The 22,987-nt window shown below is 37.9% G+C and overlaps 1 protein-coding gene across 50 annotated transcripts in view; it reads left to right on the top strand.

The window, feature by feature from the left end:
• ANK2 (ankyrin 2) overlaps positions 1-20,063 on the top strand; it is a 678,679-nt gene extending 658,616 nt beyond the window's left edge. For 14 of the 50 annotated variants that reach the window (XM_064383969.1, XM_064383978.1, XM_064383974.1 and 11 more), the window contains 7 exons: positions 331-462; positions 1,980-2,123; positions 4,594-4,879; positions 6,565-6,856; positions 9,854-9,937; positions 10,049-10,213; positions 17,793-20,063. In XM_064383969.1, coding sequence (XP_064240039.1) covers positions 331-462; positions 1,980-2,123; positions 4,594-4,879; positions 6,565-6,856; positions 9,854-9,937; positions 10,049-10,213; positions 17,793-17,807 — 1,118 coding nt within the window. In that variant the 3' untranslated portion in view covers positions 17,808-20,063. Of the gene's footprint in view, positions 1-330; positions 463-1,979; positions 2,124-4,593; positions 4,880-6,564; positions 6,857-9,274; positions 9,368-9,853; positions 9,938-10,048; positions 10,214-11,503; positions 11,687-14,469; positions 14,562-17,792 lie in introns of all 50 variants that reach the window. The other 36 variants (XM_064383951.1, XM_064383949.1, XM_064383940.1 and 33 more) reach the window with 11 other exon arrangements.
• The last annotated feature ends 2,924 nt before the right edge of the window (positions 20,064-22,987 follow it).

The following is a 22,987-nucleotide window of genomic DNA, read 5'->3' as shown; positions in this document are numbered from 1 at the left end:
TCTTGCTTAAAAGTATAAGCAAATATTAATGATCTCATTTGCATTTTGGAATCAAATGGGCCTGAATTATACGTATCTTATCATCACTACCTCACACTTACTATTTTCAGTATGCAGTGATCAATTCTATACCCAGTTTTAGGGGAAAAAAGTCCACACTTAATACTAGAAGAAAAAGGCATATAAGAGTCACTTCTAATATGTAGGAATAAAAGAACCCAAATACTCACCGCAATATGAAAAACACATTGTTTACAAAATCACAAAGCAAGTTGTAGAGACTAGAACTTTGATGTTAATGTGTTTACAAAGTAGTATTTTATCTTCTAGAATTAGCAAGAGAACTGGATTTCACTGAGGAGCAAATTCATCAAATTCGAATTGAAAATCCCAACTCTCTTCAAGACCAGAGTCATGCACTGCTGAAGTACTGGTTAGAGAGGGATGGGAAACATGCCACGGGTAAGTGGGGAACTATGTGTATACTGCGCTAAAGTTGGACATGGCTTGCTCAACAACTGCATCTTGCAAATTCAGCAAAATAGTAAAGTAACAAATGCTATTAATTGAAGTGCAACAAGTCATTGAGTAATATCATTTTCTTCAATGTCATTTCCTTATAACGTTGTTGGGAAAAAAATAATCAATTCCCAGCAAGGCCACTGTTTGTGTATAGTTTTTGTATCCTCTCCATGTTTGTGTGGCCGTTTCCTCGGTACTCCAGTTTCCTTCCACATCCCAAAGATGTGCACGTTAGTTTCACTGATGTTTCTACATTGTCCCAGTCTGAATGGGTGTGGGTGTTTGCAAATGCACCCTACAGTGGGATGGCATCCTCTCCCAGGGTGGTTCCCGAGCAAAGTGCTCTGAGCTGCTAGGTTAAGTTCCAGCCACTTGAGACCCTGAACTGAATAAGGGGATTGGGAAAAGAATGAATGAATGAATGAATGAATACAAACTGTTGTCAAATAAAGTGTGTACAGTGTATGATAATTATACAAGTGCTCAGCAAGCCCACCATATTTGTTATTGTTTGTTTATGAACGGCATGGTGGGAGGAGGTGCTCCTTACGTTTTTCACTTTGCGAAGATTTATTCCTTGACTGAATCCCACCACCACTATGACCACCATCACTCATTGGTTCCTCAAAAATTGAATAATTATCTCACTTATATTTATTAATCTTTCTTAAATGTATGTGTAACTCATTTTCACTTCAGTGTTTAGTATTAACAGTGTTTGGGGTTTTATTTAGAAGTTTGACAGTGTTTTGTGACCGGAACATTGTTTTCTAAGAACCTACCAATGATGTTGAGTGAGAACTTAGTGAACTACTCTAAGCAAATGAGAACAAGTTACTGTCACATGTTGCATAAAGACTCTTGCATGATATGTGTATGAACAGCATTAAGTGTAGGAAATGATAAGAGCCCTCACTTCTAACAGTAATGTTACTCAAGCCCTAATGTTTTTAAAATGTTGATAAGCGTATACAATTGCTTTGTTTCTTGGTAGTACATTACCTCTGTTTCTGCTTCCTTTACTCATAAATAACATCCAGTCTACATTGATCATTCCTTCTCTTCACATTCTTCTAAGTAGGAGTGTCAGATTTAGCAAATAAAAACAACAGCGCCCAGTTAAATTTAAGTTTCAGGTGGTCAGAAAATACATTTTTAGCATAAGCATGTCCCATGTAATATTTGGGGCATATTTATACTAAAGAAGTATTTGTTTTTGTTCTGCAATTCAGGTATGGCAGATGTCCCGTATGTTATCTGACAATTCTATGTTTAGGGCTTGTGCCCATGCTGTGCCACCTTTTTTGTACATATCTCTTTTGTCTGTTTGCTTACTTGTACAAAGACATTTAATTAGGCTTTGATTGTTTCCTGTACAGATATCAAAAATGTAGTAAGCCAATTGAGTGAAAAAGATTTTTAAAGTTGTAATAAATGCTCTTTCTCTAATATGTCAGATACCAACCTCATTGAATGTCTCACCAAGATCAACCGAATGGACATTGTTCATCTCATGGAGACCAATACAGAACCTCTCCAGGAGCGCATCAGTCATAGTTATGCAGAAATTGAACAGACCATTACACTGGATCATAGTGAAGGTCAAACTTTGTGTGTGTGTGTGTGTGTGTGTGTGTGTGTGTGTGTTGCGTCTGTGTGTGGTTAATTGAGGCACTGGACATACTGTCTTTTTTATTCAGAAGGTAGACCATGACCTATGGTGATCATACGTTCTTTTTCTCGCTACCCTGAGGCTTTCCTCCCTGTTTTATAGAACCCTCCCACCTCTGCTTCATGCTTGTTCTTTGTTATTTCACAGGTGACGAAATGATCCGTTGAATCCCCTTTCCTCAATTCCATGGTGGCACTTCTTACACTTATATTTTTTATTCTACCTTAGCCACGCATTTTTAGGCAGACAACTAGGATTATGTCACTACCAATGACTGTACATTTCCTCTTTTATTTCTGCACCAACAGTCCTTCAGACCTGCGGGGACCTCCAGCCATTGGCTCTACCACCTTTTCAGTATCAAAGTTTCCCTAACCTATTCTCATTCATTTGTGGTCTCTAACACTATTTTTTTCTCTCTGTTTTATCTCTATTTTACATGTTCTCTTCTTCATTCAAACCTCCAACATTGTCTCTTTTCTTTATTTATTCCCAGCCCATGACCACACTTCATATTTCTTAGAAAATATGGGAATAATCAGAAGCAAATATGTATATTTTTCCACCACAAATCTACTAACATGAGTGTATCTCAATGCATATACTTACTCTACATTCCATCCTATTAAAATGGACAAAATTTCCTCACTTTGCTAAAGCCATCATCTCTTGTTTTGTACTAGATTTCATCTCCTTTTACCCAGTCAGGGACTCCATTCCTGCAAGTATCCATTTTGGCTTCTTTCCACTAGACTGTACCCAACAGCATTAAACCATGCTTTAATAGATACCATCTTTAAAAACAAAACAAAGCAAATAACTCCTTCTACCCTATATGTCCCCCTGGTATTATTGCTGTTACTCTATCCATTTTATAGGAACCCTCTTAAAAGAACAGGCTGAATTTCCCGTCTCTGCGTCCTCTCTTCCCGTTCCATCTAGAACTCTCTCTAGAATTCCCTCTAGTTAATCTTCCCGTCTCTGCGTCCTCTCTGCCCATTCCCTCTAGAGTTCTCTCTGTAATTCCCTCTAGTCAATCAAAGAACAGGCTGAATGTCCCGTCTCTGCGTCCTCTCTGCCCATTCTCTCTAGAGCTCTCTCTATGATTCCCTCTTGTCAGTCTTTTAAAATTCACCTGTTGTTTCCTCGTTGTCAAGTCTAGCAGGAAGTTCTCAGTCTTCAACTTACTTTGCCTCTGAGTAACATTTGGCATGAATATTGAAGCCTTTCTTCTTAAAACACTTTCTCTACTTAATTTTCATGACATTTTTGCTTCGCTTATTCTTTGTCTTTTTTTTCTACTTTACTGGGCGTTTCTCCTGAGTCTTTTCCTTCTGTGTCAGCTTACTTTTCACAGATGTAAATGATGATGTATCTGAGTGTTGAGCAAAAGCCTCATGGCTTTTCCCCATCTCCCACCACTCTCCCTGTCTCACTGCTCCTTCATACCTGGCCTCCTTGCCATTCCTGGAGCACCCTCTGCATTCTCCTGTTTCAGGGCCCTGGTATTTTCTGCTCTCTCCACCCTAGCATGTTCTTTCCTAGATCAACATTTATCTTTTTCTCTCATTTTATTTAGGTCACTGCTCAAGTATCACCTCCTAAGTGGAGCCTTTCCTGACAAGTCTATTTAAAATACTAGCCCCATTTATCCTCTACCTTTATCCTGGTTTAGTTTTCTCCCAATATTTATCACAAATATATATCTGCAGAAATGCAAGTTCAGTGAGAACAGAAGCTTTTTCTATCTTGTTCACTGCTATGTGTCCAGCATTTAAGCAGCACATACTACAAAGTTGATGCTCAAAATGTATCTGTTGAATAAATGAATAAATAGATGAATGCCAATCACTCCTCTGCTAAACATCTTTCAATGACTCCTCATTTCCCTGGATATGATAAAATTCCTTAGCCTGTCATAAGAGACTCTACATGAAAAGAGTACTATCCTCATAGTGTCAGAGTGAGGATTAATCAAGTTAATACTTGCAATGCACTTGGAATGGTGCCTATTAGCCATTATTTATTATGCTGATTATTAACTGTCACTCTTCTTACTCTTTAGATTCTATGCTTTGACTATCTCAGTCAATTCCTGCTTACCATTAGGTCTCCTTAGCATGTAACACACTCTGCATTTCCTTTCCAAATCCTAAGCCCATGTTAGGTGCTCCCACACTCATTGACTGGCACCTGTGGCCCAGTTGCTCTGCATTGGAATTGACTCTTACTTGTCTGGACTCTTCTACATGATCAGTATCTTGAAGGTGGACATGGTGTCTTCTTCATCTTTATAATCCGTGGGCCTATCTCAGGATGTAGCACACAGTAGTTACTTAATAAATATCCATTCAGTATAGGTAAGCTTCAACTAAATACTTAAATCATTCTCCCTTTAGGGTTCTCAGTACTTCAGGAGGAGTTGTGCACTGCACAGCACAAGCAGAAAGAGGAGCAAGCTGTTTCTAAAGAAAGCGAGACCTGCGATCACCCTCCTATTGTCTCAGAGGAAGACATTTCTGTTGGTTATTCCACGTTTCAGGATGGCATCCCCAAAACTGAGGGGGACAGCCCAGCCACAGCACTCTTTCCCCAAACTCACAAGGAGCAAGTTCAACAGGATTTCTCAGGGAATATGCAAGACCTGCCAGAAGAGTCATCTCTGGAATATCAGCAGGAATATTTGTGAGTTTCCAAAGAAAGCCTGTCAAATGTAATTCCATCGAAACAGGCTAATGTGGGTGCCAGGCATATATAAGCGTAACTGGTTTTTAAATAATTTAAAAATGACCCTATCAATCATAAGTCCCAGATCTAAAGGGGAAAAAAAGCATTAACATGTAAGAGACATAATTGTGACAGTGTTATGTGGCACAGACATGCAAGAACCAACTTCCGGAGCTGTGACTTTGAACAAGTCCTTAAGTGCTTTAAATATTCATTTCCACATCTATAAAGTATAGTAATAATACATACCTGAGTCATCTCACAGGGTCAGAAGTATAGCGTGTCTATGAAAGCATCATCTAAACTGTAAAATTCCCTGTAGATGACATGGCCATGACTTGTAATACTGCTGCACCTCGTTTGCTCTGTAGTGCTTCAGTTGTGGAGCTCATGGTGCCATTGCTGGTTGGGAGTATGAGCAGCAATGATGGAGATACCACAGCCAATGGTGCATTTCCACCAAGCTATGAGGGGACTAACCATAAAAGTGTAAATGCAATGCAAAGTAGTCACACAGAATAAAAAACTATTAAAATGAGGTAGAATAGAGTTGGGGTGGGAATAAAGAGAAGTCTTCTGAAGAGCTTCTGGCTAAAGGAAACTTCAGAGCCTAATTCTCCTCAGATTTAAGTTCCAGCCTTCATGGAAGCCAAAGAGAAAGAGTTGTTTAATTGACACTGATGGTCCAGAAAAAGAAAACAAAGCATGAGAAAGGCCAACATATCCCTCACCCTGAAGTCTGAGAATAGGGTGTCATGAGATTGTATCAAAGCATTCCCTTGTCATTTGATGAGTTTTGTGGTCACTGACATGAGAAGAGAATGAAATGCATAATGAAATTATCTCTTCTTCCTCTGAGCCACCCTTGCCCCATCATCCTGTAGGTTTTAAGAGTGAGCATGAGGAAAATATAAGAAAGAAGGAGAAGGACCAAGGAAAAGGTGGGAAGAAGAGGAGAGGATAACAGAGACATTTTAGACATTTAATATCTATGGAGTGACAAAAAATTGCACTAAATACCAAAAGAAGGCACAGAAGAGGCAAAGAATCTTCTTATTTAGTAGTTGAGATTATACAAGGTTACACTGGAGTAACTCCAGACTATATCAATGAAAAAAGTTTTCATGTCAACAGATGCCTCCATTATTAAATAAAACAGTTTTTCAGAGGTACTGCAAGAATTTCCTTGTATTTATGGTTATGAAAACTATATTAACATGGAGATTTATTTAATTCTGCCAAATTTTGATTCTTGCTTCAAAAGCCTTATTATCTACAAATCTTTATGTAAAAGTCCTCACATACCCAATATCACCCTGAGTTAGAAAAGATGAAACTATAACTTATCTACATTGTAGAGGCTGGGTAACTGTAATACATTTTAGGATAATTTTTATCTTTAGAATAATACATCACCCTCTGCCGATGCTAGATCAATGAACTATGACTCTATATCTTGTCATATTATTTTTCTTCAAATGTCCTTTCTTGGCTAAATGTACAAAAATGATTTTGACTGTCAAACTGTTTTGACTGTCATAGACTATGGAAAAACGAGTTCCATCTTGCCTTGTGATTTCCTTGCTTGAGCAGGAGGTGACATGCAAATGTGCCTGAAGTATCATTTGGCTTTTTCATTCCAGTGTGACAAGTCCAGGAACAGAAACATCAGAGACTCAGAAGCCTACGGCAGTACCCAGCTCTCCCAGCAAGACACCTGAGGAAGTTAGCACCCCTCCTGAGGAGGAGAGGCTGTATCTCCAGACCCCAACATCCAGCGAGCGGGGAGGCTCTCCCATCATACAAGAACCCGACGAGCCCTCAGAGCACAGAGAGGAGAGTTCTCCACGGAAAACCAGCCTCGTAATAGTGGAGTCTGCCGATAACCAGCTAGAGACCTGTGAAAGAGTCGATGAAGACGCAGCTTTTGAAAAGGTAAGACGTTCCTCTCCACTTTATCACCCACCTATAACAAAGCTACAAATCTTCCTCCAGTTTCTATTTTTCTGATGTTTTATTTTTTTCACTTCAAGCCAAAAAAGTTAACCAGATTAATTAGCTTGGCACATGGAAACCCTCAACCCCTTTTAAAATCTGAGAGACCAGGAATCTAGAAGAAATGGTGCAGTTTCAGTGCTACCGATTTGACCATAAACCCTGATCTTATCACATGGGAAACTCTTTTGCTAAGAAAAGTAAACACGGTGATGACACAACATATCTGGAGGAGCTTTTCAAAGTTAGTAAACTTAGGCATGAAAGCTGGTGGCAGAGATTCACAGTGCCAGGTAAGTCTGCCATGAGATGTGCTGGGACCAACCGGCCTGTAGGATCTCTGGGCTGTCAGGTGATGAGCACACAAACTGTGGATATTGGGTGGGGTTTAGTTGCCAAAATAAATTTTTCTCATTAGAGGCAAGATGATTTCCAAGTCAGATTTTTTAAAGATTTATTTTAGGAATGACTGAGAAAAAGAGCATTGTGCCTAAACTTACTGCAGTTTCTAAATGTGCAAATGCCTGTCAGTGGCATGAGAGTGCATCACAGCACCTCCTTTCTCATTATGTGAGTTTTAAAATTGTGGAGAGGGGTGGGGGATGATGTGAAGAAATTCATCAACCATTTATTCTCAAAATGTGGTGTATATAGTTCACATACCTCAGAATTGGTTGGAGAGCTTGATCCCTCCTCAGAAATCCTGAATTAGAATGAATCCCAGGGTGAGGAGAGAGAGCGAGAATTTGCCTTTTCAGTAACTCCTAAGAGGATTCTCAGCCACAAAGAAGTAAGAGAATCTGTTTGAACTAAACTTAATTTAATATAAATTAAATAATATATTGTTTTTCCTTTTAAAAAGTAATAGAATTCAAAAATGTTTCATATTTCAAAGTGTTTTTAGAGCATTAATATAAAGCTTAATAGTAAAAGAAGAGTTAAAATAAATGATTGAAATTTTGGGAGGAAAATAAAGTGAAACAGCATATCTTTGGGCTTAAGAAACACATTTGTTTTTGCTCACTGTAAAAATGAGACCTACTGCTGGGAATTATCTGAAATCACAACTAAAATTAGGAAAGATCCAGGCAGATGACAACTGTGTCCTGATTTTGGCAGTTTTCTTAAATAATAAATTCATCCCATGAATGAATTTCTATTCCAAGTTTGCTTTTGCACAGAGTTACTCATATCTCAAATTCTTGGCTTAAATGAATACTAGTAAAAATGTTTCATACGTGTTATCTGGACTAAAAGCTACCAAATTTAGCCTAAGAGTCCACAGGCTTAGCGAAGTTAGACTTGAAACAATTATCTGGATAATACATATGTTTAATCTGTACAAAATGAATACATTTTTATAAGTCATTCTGAATTTCACATCATTTATACAGGCCTGTTCAACTTACTCTTGATGAATATCCAGGTATTTCTCTTAAGTTTCCCATGTTGACCCTTATTTCTCATAACCCTAACTTGGGCATTCAATTTTAATCACTTTTCTTGCCAACCATATTCCTAGGCAGTAGATTCCTGATTAAAGTATAATTTGGTTTGGAATTTACACGTCTTCCTTTAGCAGAGATAAATATAAACATAAAAGTTGAGTTTTACAATATGTTAAGTAAACCTACTTGAGCTTTCTCTTTTTTAAAAACAAAATTTCATTAGGAAACAGTAATTTGATATATGACTCCTAAAATAATGTGTGCTAAGCTAAAATTATGTTCTTTGCTTTATGTCTGGCTTTTGGCCAGAGCCCTAAAATACTATTGACCAATTTTTCTCAACCTCTCTGCAAAATTAGTCTAATATTTCATAGTCTGTCTTTTTTCATGCCAGGGAGATGCACTGTTGGTTAGATAATAGCTACAGGAAATGTTGACTTCCTGCAAGAAGTTCTTCTAGAAACAGGGGATATTCCTGTACCTTTGGGTTAATAAGTCCAAGCCTAAGCACAAGTGTCAGTGGCTCATACGTGTTTACTCAGCTGCTGAGGGTCTGTGTTTACAGTCAGGCTTTTTTAAAAAAGGGTTTAAGTAAGAGAAGTCATGTGAGCAAGCTGCTTGTTTTTTGGAGAGATTTTGACAGATGGGTTCTCCAACAGCTCTCAGAATTCCAGAATTTTTTTTTCATCCATTGGACCAAAAACAAAAAAAAAAACAGCAAAAGAAACCAAAACACTCTATTTTTGTTGAAGTTTGAGACCAGCACACACTTGTTTTCACCTCTACCAACTTGTCCACCAAAGCCTCCATGAGTAAAAGTTTCATAATACAATGTAAGTGAAAGAAGAAACCGGTAGTGAAGTCATTCCTTAGCATGTTAAACAAAACAATGCTTCCATGCTTCCACCAGGAGCTAACAGAGGAATTAGGGGAGCTGGAGGCCAGCTCAGATGAGGAGGCGATGGTAACTACCAGGGTTGTCCGCCGGCGAGTGATTATTCAGGTACCCGCTGTTAAATTACTGCACGTCAGGGACCGTTCTGTCCCCATACCCTTAGAGAGTGATCAGCCTGGATCCATGAAGGCTTGGCATGTTCCTTAGGTAGTGCATGGCCATTCAAAAGCAGATCCCTTAACTCTCCTCAGTTCTGTTTGTAAAGAAATGCAGTAGTCATGATATTTGCAGCCTTCCTCCAAGAGAGCCACCAAGCAAGAACAAGATTTGGCTTCTTCACTTCCACCCACCTCACCTCTCGCTTACCTATTTTTTGTTGAAGTTTTGTCTAACTTTGGTCAGATTCTCCTAAGCATGTTTTTACCCACCTGCATTTTTCTTTTAAACAAACCAGTTGCCAGGATTTTGTATCTCAGCCATGCTTCTCAACATTGCCTTTGATTTTCTAACATTCCTCGTGTTATAAGCACTTGGGAGTAGTTCCTCAGAATTGGTGCCAAACAGCACAGTGACCCTTTTCTCCCAACTGTTTAGGGAGACGATATGCCTGAAATACCCCCAGAAACAGTCACAGAAGAAGAATACATTGATGAACACGGACACACTGTGGTAAAGAAGGTATTGTCTAGAATATCCTAACAGGGTTGATTACAAACTTCCTGTTTAAAATTTATCAATTCCACGATACTGCCTCACAAAAATAAGATACACAAATGAAATACATTTCAGGTTACTAGGAAAATCATTAGGCGGTATGTATCCTCTGAAGGCACAGAGAAGGAGGAGATTACGGTGCAGGGAATGCCACAGGAACCTGTCAACATCGAGGAAGGGGATGGCTATTCCAAAGTTATAAAGCGTGTTGTATTGAAGAGTGACACCGAGCAGTCAGAGGTGAGACAACCTGAATCTCTAAAACCCATTCAATGGAGAAGACCAAAATAGAGCTCAAAAAAGATGAATGAGATTGTTTATTCATATTGGCCTCACTTCTCCCTTTTATAGGTAGTTTGCTTTTAGTTGGACATTCATTTTTTTTTTTTTCATGACTGATTTTAAGACAGCCATCAGGGAGACTTGTAGACATTATACTTGTTGTTTTTGTTTGTCCTTTTTAAAAATCTCTACTCTTTATTTAATTCATGATTGACCATGGTAGACATCCAAACGTCAGATTTTGAAGGATTATAATTCTATCTGCTGGGCAATCAGTATGCTGTGGAGAGACCATATAAAGACGCACTGGGGTGCTTGTGTTGAGTTGGCACACGAGCCATCTGAAAGTCACTCCAGATAAGTATTTGAGATTCAGATTTCTGCATTGCAGAGTTACTAAAATAAGGATCTAGAAATTCTTTATCTTTTTTTTTTTGAGATGGAGTCTCACTGTCACCCAGGCAGAAGTGCAGTGGCACGATCCCAGTTCACTGCAACCTCCACCTCCCAAGTTCAAGCAATTCTCCTGCCTTAGCCTCCCAATAGGTGGGATTACAGGCATCCACCACCATTCCCGGCTAATTTTTGTATTTTTAGTAGAGATAGCATTTCACCATGATGGCCAGGCTAGTCTCAAACTCCTGATCTCAAATGATCCACCTGCCTCAGTCTCCTAAAGTGCTGGAATTACAGGCATGAGCCATTGCATCTGCAGAGTTATACTTTTGTTTATTTCTGTTTTACTTCCCTCATTCAGGAATGTATTTACTTCTTTTGACAAATAATTTGTGAAATTCTATTTTCCATTCCTTTGCATCCTCAAAATTTTATATTATGCACATGAGAATTCTGTAGAAATCTACTTTTCAGTTTCTCATAGCTTTTAGATTTCCTCCTTTGAGGGCTAATTTTATCTTTGTAATACCCAAAGAAATTATTTAAACATGAGAAAAGAGAGTTTCTTCACATATTATTATGTCTGTATTGCACTGAGCAGTCAGTTTCTTATTCACAAAACTGATAACTCTTTGTTCAAATGACTAATTAAGGTTGCTTTGATGTTGTGAAGAAACAGTCATGATGTAGATATTACCAATAGATTATAGTTTGTTTTTTTCTAACTCTGCTTCCCATTGCTGTTTTCTGGAAACGTTATATTTTTGTCCTTTGTTTTTTAACATAGAAAAAATTCATCATAGTTATGTTTGGCAGTCAGACATTGTCTATTGTGTGTCCTTCATTCATTAGGTCACTTTGTGTGAGCCCAGCATTTTGTCCAGTACCTCACAATTTCAGGCTGAGCCAGTGGAAGGCCGTAGAGTCAGCAAAGTTGTTAAAACAACTGTGGTACGTGGAGAGAGGATGGAGAAACATCTGGGGGATTCTAGTTTAGCCACTGATCTTCCTTCAGCCAAAGATGACTTTGAAGAGGTATAGAAGCATCGTCATTTTGTCTTTGTATGTGTGTGTGTTTTATGTTGCTTTGCATTTGAAAAGAAAATCGTTTGTCACTGTGTCATTCCATACATGGATTCATGGAAAGGTGTGGAATAATTCAAGAGGGTAGAACTCCTGTTGGAATAACTTACAGAGTAACATTTCCTCAAACTGTGGTGTTCCTTGGTGTCACCTTAACAGCTTTTAAAAATTCAGATAACCAGGATTTGCTTCTGCTGAATCAGACTCAGAATCTCGGGAGCTGCGGTATGATTATAGATCTTGTTTAAAAGTCACAGAAATGTCTTGCACTGCCAATTAATAAGGGAAAGAAATAAAGACATTGCAAATTGTATTTTTAGCCAGTCTTTTCAAATATCATCTGTGACTGATATTAAAGAAAATTCAGATATATTCCATGCCCATAATTTTTAAAAGCATTTACAACTATTTAAGTTCTGGTTTCCAACAGTTAGAAAATGAGTCCACAGTAACAGATCCACAAACTGTTACTAAAATCCCAAAATTCTGAAGACCAAAACAAATTTTGTAAGTTAATTTGGAAATGAAACTTGAAATAAATGGGCATGGAGCTATGATGACACAAAGTTTTTTTATTCCACTTAGAATGAATGTTTTAATGATATAAAAGTGGGTTTGGTTACAGGATGCCATCTTTACCTCCTCTGGGGTGTCAGCGTTATACAGTACAGTCATGCATCATTTAGCCCATTTATGCCAGAGGTTGCAATTTTTTAAAGTTTTGCATAAGTGGAAAATCAGACATTTGGTGATGACCTTGAGCAGTAGGATGTAAATAACTCTCACATGCCCAGCTTTCACTAGGCATATGTGGGTTTGAATGACAAGGATATGTGCTAGGAAATGCATCGTTAGGCAATTTTGTCATTGTGTGAACATCATAGAGTGTCCTTACGCAAACCTAGATGGTATCTTCTACTACACACCTAGGGTATATGGAATAGCCTATTGTTCCTAGGCTGTAAACCTGCACAGCATGTTACTGTGCTGAATACTGTAGGCAATTATAACACCATGGTAAGTATTTCCCCATCTAAAAATAGAACAGATACAGTAAACATACAGAATAAAAGATTAAAAATGTTCTCCTGGAATAGTGTACTTACCATGGATGAATCTTGCAGGACTGGAAGTTGCTCTGGGTGAGTCAGTGAGTGAGTGGTGAGTGAAGGTGAAGGCCTAGGACGTTGCTGTACACTACTGTGGACTTTATCAACACTGTGCACTTAGGCTATGCTGAATTTTTAAAAAATTTCCTTTAATTTTAAAAAAGTCTTTCTGTAATAATAAATTAACTTTAGCTTACTGTAACTCTTTGACTTTATAAGCTTCCACATTTGTTTTAACTTTTGACTCTTTTGTAATAACACAGGTTAAAATGCAAACACATTGTGAAGGTGCATGAATAAATGGTTTTTCTTTATATCGTTATATAAACTTTTTTCTGTTTTTAATTTTTTAAATTTATTATTTGTTTTTACTTTTTAAGACTTTTTTTGCTAAAAACAAAAGACCTGAACATGTGCATTAGCCTAGGCCTTCACAAGATGAGAATTCTCAGTCTCACTGTCTTCCTCCTCCGCATACTGTGCCACTGGAAGGTCATCATGAGCAATAATGCACAGAGCTGTCACCTCCTAAGAAAACAATACGTTCTTCTGCAATACCTCCTGAAGGACCTGTCTGAGGCTCCTTGATAATTAACTGTCCTTTAATAAATAAAAGAAGTACACTCTAAAATAGTGATAAAGAAAGTATCACTTTTATAGTACTTGATAATGATAAGTGACTGTTAACTGATTTATGTATTTACTATACATAGTAAATTTATTTACCGTACCTAAACCAGTAACATGGTCATCTGTTAACATTATCAAGTATTATGTACCCTACGTAATTGTATGTGCCATGCTTTTATATGATTAGCAGCTTAGTAGGTTTATCTACACCAGCATCACCACACACATCTGAACAGCTATAGCATCATTAGGTGATAGGAATTCTTTTAGCCCCATTATAATCTTATGGAACCATGTCGTATATGCAGTCCATTCTTAATCAAAATGTCATTATGTGGCATGTGACTGTATATGCATTATATTACCTTGCTAAAATCCAAAAGGGACACACAAAAAAATCTAAATTGTTGAAACACATCTGGCCCCAGAGTTTTGACTAAGGGATCCTGGGTATGTGCAAACGTCTACAAAGTATTTTTGCTATTGGAACATTTTCACACTAAATGCTATATGTGTGTCTTCTACTATACCCATAATATATATTGAAATTATATATTAATTCACTGGAGTATGAAAAGCGAACATTTTTAAATACTTTCAGTTTTCACATTTTGACAACAAGCAATCTTGAATGATCAAAAGATGAATTATCTGAGTTATACTGTTGGGCCTTGTGTGCTTGTTTTTGCCTCTGGTCATTATATTTATCATTAAAATCTTGTGAAAGGAGTAGGGTGAAGCAAGGAGGAAATTGAAAGTCAATCCATATGGATATTAGTTAGCAGCTTGTGTAAAGTAAAATAACAAATGTCCCTCACAAATGAGAGAAACTGAAAGGACTTGTTAAATAAAACTCCAAACTTAGATCTGCTTCTAGGAATTGTAATTATCCTTTCAAGTATCTTTTCATACTGACTATGAGTAAAACAAAGCAATAGATGGTTTGAAAGTCTGTGGTTTATGACGAGTTTTTCTTTTCTTTTCTTCTTACTTCAGGCTTTGAGTTACACAGGTAGCCACATGAAAGTCCACTTACCCAGTTTAATAGAGAATGAGATCCTGAAAGAGGATGGATCAATAATTAAAAGGTTTGGGTTAGCATGGGGTGATGCTTTGCCAACTAACACCATAAAAATTTTTCCAATTTTAAGAAAAGAAGGGGAGAATTCCTACATATGCCCTAAAGCCCACAGAGAACTGGCTACTCTCCTGCATTATAAGGCTTTGGTCAAGTAATGGACCCATCAGTGTATTATCCCTGATGTATCCTCTTGATACTTTAAACATAACACTAAATCATAGCAAGAATCAGACTCGAGCTTACGCAGTCTGACTCCCTGGGTTTTAGCAAGTCATCAACTTAGTTAAAGCCAGACTTCGGATATAGATTCAGAGAGCATAGGAAGAATAATCTAATCAATGGAACACAAATTAATTTTGCGACCAGCTATATTTAGCTCAATCTTAGTAAATCATTACTTTGAATGATACGTGCTTTCTTTTAACAGTTGTTTTATGATTCTGCATGTGAGTGGCAAATAACATGCGCATGAGTTTGATACCCATGAAACAAACGTACCTAGCCATGCTGAAACCTGGGGCTTTAATGAGTTAAGCAAGTGTCATGAAAGCAGTAAGCAGCACATTTTTTAATGCTTATACAAGGGTGCTGACTGCGAGGCACGCTGGTCTGCCCTGGTCTCTGTCATGGATTTGATGTATAAACCTGGGCACTGTTCCACAGATCTACTCTCTAACAGCACTGTAAGTATTAAGATTAATAAAATGTGCTCAACTTCTCAGTGAAAAGACACAATGGAAATCCAAGTTACCATTGTGCTTTTCACTTCATTGAAAAGGAGAGATTATCATTCAGAGTATGCTACAAAACTATTTTAAGCCTTTGGATCATAATAATTAGAGCAGCAAAATTAAAGGTTCTGTCACAATTCCACCCTCCAATCAAATGGGAAAACAGCAGCAGCTAGGAATTTAAAAGAGTGTAATTGCTCTCTCAGAACTTTAAAAATGCTACATGAATTAAGGATAAAATGCCTTTTATACTCTCAACTTTTAAGTCTTTTATTCAATTATTCAGATGAAACCACATAATTCATGCATGTCCCAACATCATGGGCTCTTCAAACTGGAATAGATTTAGAGACCAATTAATTCAAAGTTCTCAATTACAGCTGATGAATTTGAAACCAGAAATATAGACAATTCCATACAGTTCCACAGCTGGTTAGTTATGTACGCTAGTTAGTTGTGGAACTCTGTTTGTGATGTACAATGCTTTATATTATACATTGTTGAAGACATCACATACATGTGCATATTCAGAAGCTCATTGGCTTACATTTGCCTGCACAAAATATCATGAAATGTCCTATAATGGAGGCTTAACCCCTGGCATCAGTGCTGTAAAGGCTTCTATTAGCTCTTTGCAGAAATAGTCAGAAATGTGCCTTATTGAAGAAAAAAAATGGTTGCTAAATATTTAGAAAAACATAACCTAATTTCAATCATTGGAATCAAATTTGACCTTTTCATCAGCAAGAACAAATTTGAGTTTGCTTCCAGATGCACAACAATTCATATAGCATTAAAGAGAAAGGGAGAGTAGGAAAACAGGAGGGAAGAAGGAAAAGAAAGCTGAAAGTATTTTGGCTGAAGTAAGTTGTTTTTTAAAAGTTAGGATGATCGTCACAAAATCACAGAGGTATTGGAAGATGGCAGAACTTCCAGCTTCTGAGCACTGGAAACCTATAAGGAAAATGCTGGGTAAAGCTCCAAACACTGGATCATTTCGTACGGATGTTTTAAGTGAAGATACATGGTAAACGGTTGTGGACTTAGGCTGTAGGAATCTTTGGCTCTTGGCCCCACTGCATGCTGTTATTTTTTATTCGAACTATTGCTTAAATTACTCTAAGGTTCAGTTTCCTTACTTCTTATAATAATAGTGTCTGGCACATAAAACAGATTCATCAAATATTTGTGGAATGAACATCTGCATTTAGAAGTATATAGTGAAAAGGGCTGCTCTGCTTATGGAGTAGCCATTCTTTATTCATTTACTTTCCTAGTAAGCTCGCTTTTACTTTACTCTAAAAACAACAAAAACAAAACAAAAAAGAAATATATAGTCAAAAGAACTGAGAATGAGCAAATTATAATTATTTTTAAGTACCATTACAGGAAAATATTAGTATGACTTAAAATTAGTACGACTATACAAAAGTTATATCTGGTTAAACGCGGTTACTCACACCTGTAATCCCAACACTTTGGGAGGCCAAGGGGGACAGATCACCTGAGCTTAGGAGTTTGAGACCAGCCTGGTCAACATGAGAAAACCCTGTCTCTACTAAAAATACAAAAAATTATCTGGGCATGATGGCACATGCCTATAATTCCAACTACTCAGGAGGCTGAGACCAGAGAATTGCTTGAACCCAGGAGGCGGAGGTTGCAGTGAGCTGAGATTGCACCACTGTTCTCCAGCCTGACCAACAGAGCGGGACTCCATCTCAGAAAAAAAGGGGATATAGTTCCTTTTCTCAAGCAACCACCAGTCTTGTAAGGGAAGCAAGTAAGCACCAGACTGTTAAATGGCAAGAAATACACAAAATGAGCAACATCTGTGAGGTTCTGAGAATACAGAGGAAGCAGTTGTCTCTCAACGGCTTTTCTCTTTTTCCCTTCCTCCCCCACCATCTCCAGATGGTAAAGTTAGAGACCTGGGCAGACCTTCATCTTTTGTTAGCAGCCACCTTCTTACATATTGATAGAATAATATTTTAGTTTTTAAAGACTTATGTCTCATAAAAAAAAGCTCTCTGAAAACAATTTTGGGAGGTTTGGGTCAGGGTGTGACTGTAAGGTTTAAGCTGGCAGCTAAGGTGTTTCAAATAAATTAAAAACTATTTTTTTTAGCCTCTCAATGGGTACTCGTGGTACTATTTCAGAATGAACCAAACTCTATTAAGTCAGGGCTACATGATCAAAACATGAATGATTTTATGGTTAGTTTTTGAGAAGATCAAATTAAAGCATGGTTTCATTTATTTGGAATTTTTCTTAAAGATTCAAAAAATACTCCTTGTTCCAAAAATCTCATGAATCATTTTAGGGAGGGGAGCCATGTTTAAAAGAAAGACATAAAAATATGTCTCTAGTTTGTTATGCTAATACTTTGGTGTGAAAACATCTAAAGGTGAAGACAATAAGTACTCAGTGCAATGGCCACCTTCATACCTAACAGCTGCCCTCTAACAGTGAAAAGAGCATAATTCTCTTTATCTGCTTTTCTCCAGGACAACAATGAGTAAAGCCAGTACACAGAAGAGGACTGTGGTGAAGGACCAGCATGGAAAACGCATTGACTTGGAGCACCTGGAGGATGTACCAGAAGCACTAGACCAGGATGACCTCCAGCGCGATCTCCAGCAGCTCCTTCGGCATTTCTGCAAGGAGGACTTGAAGCAAGAGGCCAAATGAGGGGCTGCCCAGTTCTCACACCAGAAACCACACATTCACTCAATATGCAGCTTCCTGTTTCAGCAGAGGAGTGACCTAACTGGCCTAATTAATGGGATACCCCGACATTTCCACTGTTAGCAAATATATGGCATTTTGTTTTAGTTTTTCCCCATCCTCTTTAACTATAAAGCTAATTTGTGACCAAAGATGGCATCCTTCATACTGGATGCTGTATCCACTACTTTGTTGTGTCTGTGCTAACCTGGGAACTGGCCACCTCCATTGTTCTTTGCTTCTGCACAAGATCCATGAAAATCCATTGATCAGAAGAACTTCACCTGCAGACCTCTTCAAGTGACATTATATAGGAATCCTTCCAAGGGATATCTATGTACAATGTATATAGCTGAAATGCTCAGATGAACAACACATTAAAATTAAAACCACTGCCTATTATAACTACACTGGGCATCGGAATAAAAGGCCTCTAGAAATTGCTGAACAATGGTTAATTAAGATATTGCTAACACAATCGAATGATAATACAGTTTTACTGCAAAAGAAGCACTTCAGACCTAATCATGTCCTTAGAACTTCCAGAGTAGCCACTGCTCCCAGCTAAAGGTGGGTTAATAGCCTTGAAGAACTGTCCTGAGAAGTTACTGCTGGTGCTGGCTAGCCATGACTTAGGACTCTCCAACAGCCACTCCGAGGCAGGAGAGAAGGGAGCAGAGGGCACACAGAATGAAACGATGGGGTATTCAGTTGCTGGCAGCCACACTGTGTGGCATTCTAGCATCTTCAGGTCTTTAGATTTTGGAAAAGTTGGCAGGGTATTTTAAAAGCTATAACTACTGTAGTTTTCCAGTTTTCATTGCTGCTTTAGCAAACCACGCTGTCTTACTGGTGGTACTTACTTCCGGCCACTGCACTGTAGATAATTCATTGGAAACAAGATTTACCCACTACATAAAAGGTTAAACTCCTTCAGTATGTTGGAGCGGTGTCTTTTTCTTTTTCTTTTTTTCAGGTTGATATCTTCTCTAATACCTGCATGTGGCATTTAAAAATCAAAACCACGGTCCAACCCCTCTTCTAATCACATTAATGGTTTCTATTCTTTTTACCCTGAGTGAGCACTTTTCACTTTCCAGCTAGGTCTGTTTTTCAGCTTGCAGAAGAGATTGAGAAATCCTTGAAAAATTGGTTTTGGTTAAAATTTTTGGTTTATTTATTTGAAATCCACACTCCCTTGGAAACTCTTAAGTGCATTTGTGCACTTCTGTTTGTTTGTCTCAAGTAAGGGACTATAACAGTCTGAGTAATTTCCATGTCCTCTTCCTTATTCCTCTAGTGGTTGAAGCTGTGTAGCATTTTCACATATATATATTCACAAATATATTCATATAAACAGTATACATTTTGAATCAGTCATTTGTTAAAGAAAAGTATATTCAATGAAGATGAAATTTAAATAAAAAAGGACAGAGTCTATCCTCCAGGGATTGAACATTTTCCAATTATCTGGTCTTTTCCGGTTGTGCAAAAATGACTCATTGCTCTGAATGTCAAAAACAAATGCGACAAACAATGGCACTTCATCATTTAAAGTAATGTTGCCAAGAGAAAAAATTTCCTGGGAGGGAGGTTTCCCACAAGCCAAATCTCCTAAGCCTCAAATGCTAGCACTTTCTGGCAGTTGGATAGGAAATCAAACATTCTTTGGCAGCCAAAATAAGAGAGGCCGATGGTGAAACTTTTTGAGACACCCTATGGCCTTCTTGTCAAAACCTTCACTGGAGCTCAAGAAAAGCATTTCTGTTGTGTTATTTGCAGTGCAGATGATGTCTGTGTAACAACATAATGGTTATTCACCTTTTTTTGATTTTGATTTTTGCTGTGTTATCAAAAACTTGAATACTGTGAGAAGAAGTGAATTTTCAGTTGACGAATCAGCATCTTGTTCCCATGGTGATAACACTAATTGAATATATCTATGAGGGCATGTATTAGTTAATGGAAAAAAAATACAACACTAACAATACATAGCTGCAATGTGTACAATGGCTGATTTAATTAAATAAAATGTACAAGTGTTAAATGTGGCAACAGTGATTTGTTCTTCTTTATCACAAATCTGTGATTTCAGGAGAATAAGAGGTTATTAAAAAGATGAGCTAGACTTGAAACCAACAGAAAGAGACACAAATTGCTTTGTTTCTTATTGTTTTTATTTAGCTATTGAATATGCAATATATTGGAACTGGATTAAGCACTGGGATGAATAGATTTTGCCTCTGCCCTCAAGAAATTTTCATTGTTCTTGTTATGCAAAAGGAGAAAATAAGGATTTTAGTTTTGGATCACTACTAAATGAAAAAAAAAGGGAGACTTGCAGGAGATGAGAAAGGGCAAGTGGGATTGACAGCAATGCAAGGCTGGTTTGGTCCTCTCCCATGAGGCCATGGCTGTCACTAAACACCTTCTGCCTTTGGGAACAGCAGTTGGCTCTGGAGTTTTATTTCTTAGAGCCTGAGAATTTAAAATTAAATGAATAATTAATATAAATAAAGACAGGGCAGGACTATGCAAAATCAAAATCTGTTGTGTTTGGAGTTTTCTTTCATTTCTTGAAAAATCCCTTTACTGCTGCTATAACATTTTTTACAGTAAAAACAAAACAAAAAAGACGTAATTTAGAAATTGAGTAGGTTTGATCTAAATCTTATCTGGTATGAGACAGGAAGCTCACTGGATCTGATTTCTATCCCTGCTTGATTTACAGGTCTTCTGAAAGTTAAATACCAATTATGCTTGACATTTTCCACAGAAAACAGTTAAAGTCAAAAATAATTCTAAAGTAGGAGTGTCTGTGTGATCATCTCTTTCCCTCTCATTTGTTTAATGTGCTTGTACTTTCTACTTACGGGAAATCTGGGCTTGTGTTACTTTGGGTTTGATTAAGGAGATCAAAGCATCAGAGAAGATTCAGTGTCTTCTCAAGTTTAATTATTTGCTGTGCAAAACCCATTTTAGTAAAAGAACTTCAGTGACTCATATGCCGTGTTACAGAAATATATTTAAAGGTAGGGTGGGGGAAACTTCCAGACTGAGAGAAGATTATGCAGAATTCATAAATCACTTGTATTAGTCATAAAGAGGTGTAAGTGACATATAAGCACACTGAAACAGGCCGAATTGAATTTGAAATTAGTTTGCTTGTGGAGTCACTTGATTTATGTCAGCATGGAGAGTCTGGGCGTGGGCAAGTTGTCAGGCAAATGAATAAATCAGATAAAGAGACGTTAAACATAGGTCTAGTGAGAACCAAAATCACTACGAGGTTTTCCTGCATAACAGAATAAAGATGAACTGCTTGCTTTCATCATGCTTTAAAAGAAAATGTTTCAAAGTCTATGTCTTCGATTGCCACCTCTGCTTAAAAACTATGCTCCTTTCTTCAGTTAAGGTATGATTTCTCTTTCTAATCTAATTGAAGCTAGAATTACAATCATAGAATGAATCACCATAGTAAATATGTAATACAATTTCATCTCACTGTAATAGAACATTTAAGAAAATGTTTTAGATATCCGTGGGGCAGGGGTGCGAGGGAGCAGGGATGTCCTGCACAGAAATTAAAATACTCTTATTGGGTTATACTCAGGCTTTCTGGGAAAAACAAAAGTATTCCCTTGTTTTAAATTAGCACCACAGCATGGAGTAAATAGAGGATATGAATAGACTTTGGGTGAACTCATCATGTGTGGTAAACAGACATTTGACAGTGGTACTTGTAATAACTCAAGAGATGTCTTCGGTCACCAGAGACGTTCAGTGGTTAAGTTCATAAGGTGTTTCTATGAGGCAATATGACAAATTGGGTAAGTTGTGATCTTACAGTAAGACCTGGATTGGAATCAGTCTAGCTGTGTCTAGCCCCCTTATGTGACTTTGTGAAGTTTACCCACTGGATGACAATTTCCTCATCAGTAAAATCAGAGATACTGCTACTAGCCTTGGATGCATCTCACTGTTCCAGGCAGGGAAGAGCAGCCACCCTGGCCTGTCTTTCACTCCTTATGTAGAAGAGCCCCTGTCGCCCAAGTGTCCTTGATGTCTATTCATTGTGGACCTCTATTTGTGACCCTCTGCCTCTTTGTGTAGGAGTCAGTCTCAGGGTGAGTGTTAAAGGCATTAACTTACCCTCTAGGTTAGAAAATACAGTTAATCTTTTCCTGTTTGGGAATCACAGGGGTGTTGTCAGTTAAGCCCTTTGATTCACTTCCTATTCTGAGGAAGGATTCTTCAGGATCTCTTTCTGTTTCCTCAGTGGTTCCTGTATTAGGGTTCTCTAGAAGGACAGAACTAATAGGATATATATATATATATATCAAGGGGAATTTCTTAAGTATTATTAACTCACATGATCCCAAGGTCCCACTATAGGCCATCTGCAAGCTGAGGAGTAAGGAAGCCACTCCGAGTCCCAAAGCTAAAGAACTTAGAGTCCAGTGTTCAAGGATGGGGAGCATCCAGTGTGGGAGAAAGACATAGGCTGGGAGGCTAAGCCAGTCTAGTCTTTTCACGTTTTTCTGTCTGCTTTATATACTGGCTGTGCTGGCAGCTGAGTAGATTGTGCCCACCAGATTAAGGGTGGGTCTGCCTTCCCAGCCCACTGACTCAAATGGTAATCTCCTTTGGCAACACCCTCACAGACACACCCAGGATCAATATTCTGCATCCTTCAATCAAGTTGACACTCAGTATAAACCATCACTGGCCCTTATAACTCAATTCTGGTTTCCATTCCTTTTTCTCCCGACCCCCACTCGCTATTTTGAGTTTTTTTTTTTTTTTTTTTTTTTTTTTACCTTGTCTGTCAAAACTGACTACAGAATTGGATAGAGACCATTGCGGGCAGGGCCTCAGCTTGACTGGAAGTGGCTATGGATGCCTCAGCTGTCTTCGTGATGTGCAGAAACAATTATGAATGAATTATAATTGAATCTGCAAAAAAATACACATT

Source organism: Aotus nancymaae, unplaced genomic scaffold (genome assembly GCF_030222135.1).
Source record: "Aotus nancymaae isolate 86718 unplaced genomic scaffold, 86718_ANA_hifiasm-v0.15.2.pri h1tg000033l, whole genome shotgun sequence".
Classification (NCBI taxonomy): domain Eukaryota; kingdom Metazoa; phylum Chordata; class Mammalia; order Primates; family Aotidae; genus Aotus; species Aotus nancymaae.
The sequence above is the reverse complement of the archived record's forward strand: the minus strand, read 5'-3'. Positions and strand labels throughout refer to the sequence as shown.